General features: G+C 43.8%; 1 protein-coding gene across 1 annotated transcript in view; it reads right to left on the reverse strand.

Annotated features, from left to right (window-relative positions):
- Window positions 1-1,214: 1,214 nt before the first annotated feature.
- LOC121305444 (V-type proton ATPase catalytic subunit A-like) overlaps window positions 1,215-3,694 on the reverse strand; it is a 7,942-nt gene continuing 5,462 nt past the window's right edge. The window contains exons 11-15 of the mRNA XM_041237096.1: window positions 3,561-3,663; window positions 3,146-3,349; window positions 2,391-2,485; window positions 1,971-2,142; window positions 1,215-1,821 (exon numbers count right to left, since the gene is read on the reverse strand). Of these exons, the coding sequence (XP_041093030.1) occupies window positions 1,726-1,821; window positions 1,971-2,142; window positions 2,391-2,485; window positions 3,146-3,349; window positions 3,561-3,663 (670 nt within the window). The 3' untranslated portion in view covers window positions 1,215-1,725. The remainder of the gene's footprint in view (window positions 1,822-1,970; window positions 2,143-2,390; window positions 2,486-3,145; window positions 3,350-3,560; window positions 3,664-3,694) is intronic.

Genomic DNA, 3,694 nt, shown 5'->3' on the forward strand with positions numbered 1-3,694 from the left:
TCCTAGTGCAGTCCTTCACTTCGCTTCATTTCCAGATGCTGTTGTAATCGATGAGGTTCCTAGTGCAGTCCTTCACTTCGCTTCATTTCCAGATGCTGTTGTAATCGATGAGGTTCCTAGTGCAGTCCTTCACTTCGCTTCATTTCCAGATGCTGTTGTAATCGATGAGGTTCCTAGTGCAGTCCTTCACTTCGCTTCATTTCCAGATGCTGTTGTAATCGATGAGGTTCCTAGTGCAGTCCTTCACTTCGCTTCATTTCCAGATGCTGTTGTAATCGATGAGGTTCCTAGTGCAGTCCTTCACTTCGCTTCATTTCCCTAGTGCAGTCCTTCACTTCGAGATGCTGTTGTAATCGATGAGGTTCCTAGTGCAGTCCTTCACTTCGCTTCATTTCCAGATGCTGTTGTAATCGATGAGGTTCCTAGTGCAGTCCTTCACTTCGCTTCATTTCCAGATGCTGTTGTAATCGATGAGGTTCCTAGTGCAGTCCTTCACTTCGCTTCATTTCCAGATGCTGTTGTAATCGATGAGGTTCCTAGTGCAGTCCTTCACTTCGCTTCATTTCCAGATGCTGTTGTAATCGATGAGGTTCCTAGTGCAGTCCTTCACTTCGCTTCATTTCCAGATGCTGTTGTAATCGATGAGGGTTCCTAGTGCAGTCCTTCACTTCGCTTCATTTCCAGATGCTGTTGTAATCGATGAGGTTCCTAGTGCAGTTCTTCACTTCGCTTCATTTCCAGATGCTGTTGTAATCGATGTGCAGGTTCCTAGTGCAGTGCCTTCACTTCGCTTCATTTCCAGATGCTGTTGTAATCGATGAGGTTCCTAGTGCAGTTCTTCACTTCGCTTCATTTCCAGATGCTGTTGTAATCGATGAGGTTCCTAGTGCAGTTCTTCACTTCGCTTCATTTCCAGATGCTGTTGTAATCGATGAGGTTCCTAGTGCAGTTCTTCACTTCGCTTCATTTCCAGATGCTGTTGTAATCAATGAGGTTCCTAGTGCAGTTCTTCATTTCGCTTCATTTCCAGATGCTGTTGTAATCGATGAGGTTCCTAGTGCAGTTCTTCACTTCGCTTCATTTCCAGATGCTGTTGTAATCGATGACTAGTGCAGTGCTGTGAGTTCCAGAGCAGGGTTACTTTTCAAACGTACCTCAGTCAAATATTTGACAGTGTTATAACTCACAAAGCCACTCTCAGCTAACGTGTCCTGTTCTTTTTTATTATTATTATGGGTGGAAATGAACTGAAAATGGAAAATGAGTAATAATTTCACAATTGACATTACATTACTGAATCTCCTCAAATTATTAATTTAAAAAAAATTTACACGATGCATAGGCTGATTTATAAAACTATTTAACATGAGTAGTTGGCCCGACTCTTATGGACTGTACTTATTAAAACAGAATTAGACATTTCAAACTTTTAATAATCTCCCATTTCAACAGTAAAGCAGATTTCATAAATACAATGTATTACACTGTGAATACTTACATTACAGATTTGTTTTTTTATATGGGTAGAAATGTATCTGAAAATTATTAATAATTTCACAAATGACAGTAAATCACCGAATCTCCTCAAAACAAGTAGTTTTCTCTTTGTTTATTGAAAATGACTTTTAGTTTTCTCATGCATTAGTCCAGTCTCAAGTGATGGAGGGATGCAATGATGGAGGGATGTAATGGAGGAATGTGATGGAAGGACGGAGAGTTGGTTTCTCAGAAGTCTTCCAGGGCTCGGAAAGCACTCTGCATCTCCTCATTCAGAGCATTGTAATCAGAGCGAATCTTTAACTCTCCGTCAAGCACAGGGTCCTGAGAGAGAGGGATAGAGTGGGAGAGAAGGAGGAGGGAGAGGGGGGAGAGAATTTTAGGATTAGGCTTGATCAGTTCAAAGATTTTCGGTCATTGATTATTGGTTATTAATTATCATAAAACTCCTCCACACTCCTCTCTCTTCTCACCTTGAATTTCATGGCGCTGAGTTTGTACAGCACTCCCCCCAGCCCCTCTCTGATCACTGCCCACGTGATCTTGTTCTCAGACTGGGCCGTCCTCTCCACAGACTGCCGGGCCAGATCGTAGAACCCAATCATGTTTTGGAGCATCCCCACAGTCTTATAGAATGGACAGAACCTGAGAAAGAGGGAGATAGGGTGAGGTCTAATCTCCTGCTGTGCTGTACTGTGCACAGGGCAATGCTGGCAGGACCACACTATATAATACTAACAGAAAAGCCTGTACAGAACTACAGCAGCTACCCAGCATGGTGTCTAGTGCATTGGCATTGCCTGCTGCGTGCTGGGCAGATCCTCACTGTGCTGTGCTGTACACGGGCCTCTTGTTAGGGAAGCTGGTAAGAGAAGTCAAAGCAAGGGCCGTACCTGTCATAGGAAGAATAGCCATTCTGTTGAAGGAAATCATCTTTCAAGAGTTTGGCAACTTCAAGAGTGATCTTATCAACTTCTGCAAGAGAGGACTGGAGAATGGAGAGAGAGGGAAGGAGAGACGAGAGACAGGGAGGGAATGAGGGAGAGCGAGGGGTGAAGGGATTTCAATTAGACATATTCAGCTAGAACTGTATTAGTTTCATTCTTATACAACACATTATAATAATTAAAAACATAAGAAACGGCACGAACAAGATTTCTACATAGCTAATGAAAGCCAGTTGAGATTTATGGAATTATTTCAATAGCTACTCTTTTAACAAGCCATAATTCAAATAACATTAAAGATGGTCATAAGGGTATAGGAGATAAGAAGGCCATTCAGCCCATCAGAGCTTGTCCAGACTTTGTCAAAGTCGGGTCTTAAACGTCTCAATCTGGGCGGACTCTGAAATCCACTACTGTGCAGAATATTACGCTGGTCAAGACCAAAGTCGCTGGAGAACACGGATTCAGATTTCTTTCAATAGCAGTAACATTTTATTTTTCTTAACATGCCACTGCTAAAGATTTCTTTAAAACACAGCACGATGCTATCCCACAATCCCCTAGTGACCTTTTGACACAAGGCAAGAACCTCTAGCCGCGCCGCGGCCTGCAGTGGAATTGAGACTGAAGTGTCTCTTAAACACCTATACTATAAAGGCGCAGACACACAGACAGACAGACAGACAGACAGACAGGCGTACCTTCCCCACCAGCTGCACGATCTCGGCCAGGTCTTCCTCCTCCTGCAGGATCTCCTTGGCTCGGGTTCGAAGAGGAGCAAACTCGGGGTGCAGCCTGTCATAGTATGGTTCCAGGGCTCCAATGTACTTACTGTAACTGATGAGCCAGTTCAGAGAGGGGAAGTGCTTCCGCTGAGCCAACTTCTTATCAAGACCCCAGAACACCTGGGAGAGAGGAAGAGATAAGAGAGTGGGGATGGGGAGAGAGGGGGAGAAGGTGGAGGGGAAGAAAGAGAAGGGGTTATGAATTTCTAGATAGATAGATAGCTAGATAGCTAGCTAGATAGAGATAGATAGATAGATAGATAGATAGATAGATAGATAGATAGATAGATAGATAGATAGATAGATAGATAGTGTACAATATTGAATTTACCTGCACGATCCCCAGTGTTGCTGAAGTGACAGGATCCGAAAAGTCTCCTCCGGGGGGCGACACTCTGAAACACAGCAGCACAGAGCGAGAGCGAGAGAGTGAGAGGTGGAGGGGTGGAGGGGTAGAGGGGTGGA

The sequence above is a fragment of the Polyodon spathula genome, chromosome 43, assembly GCF_017654505.1.
Source record: "Polyodon spathula isolate WHYD16114869_AA chromosome 43, ASM1765450v1, whole genome shotgun sequence".
NCBI classification, from domain to species: Eukaryota; Metazoa; Chordata; class Actinopteri; order Acipenseriformes; family Polyodontidae; genus Polyodon; species Polyodon spathula.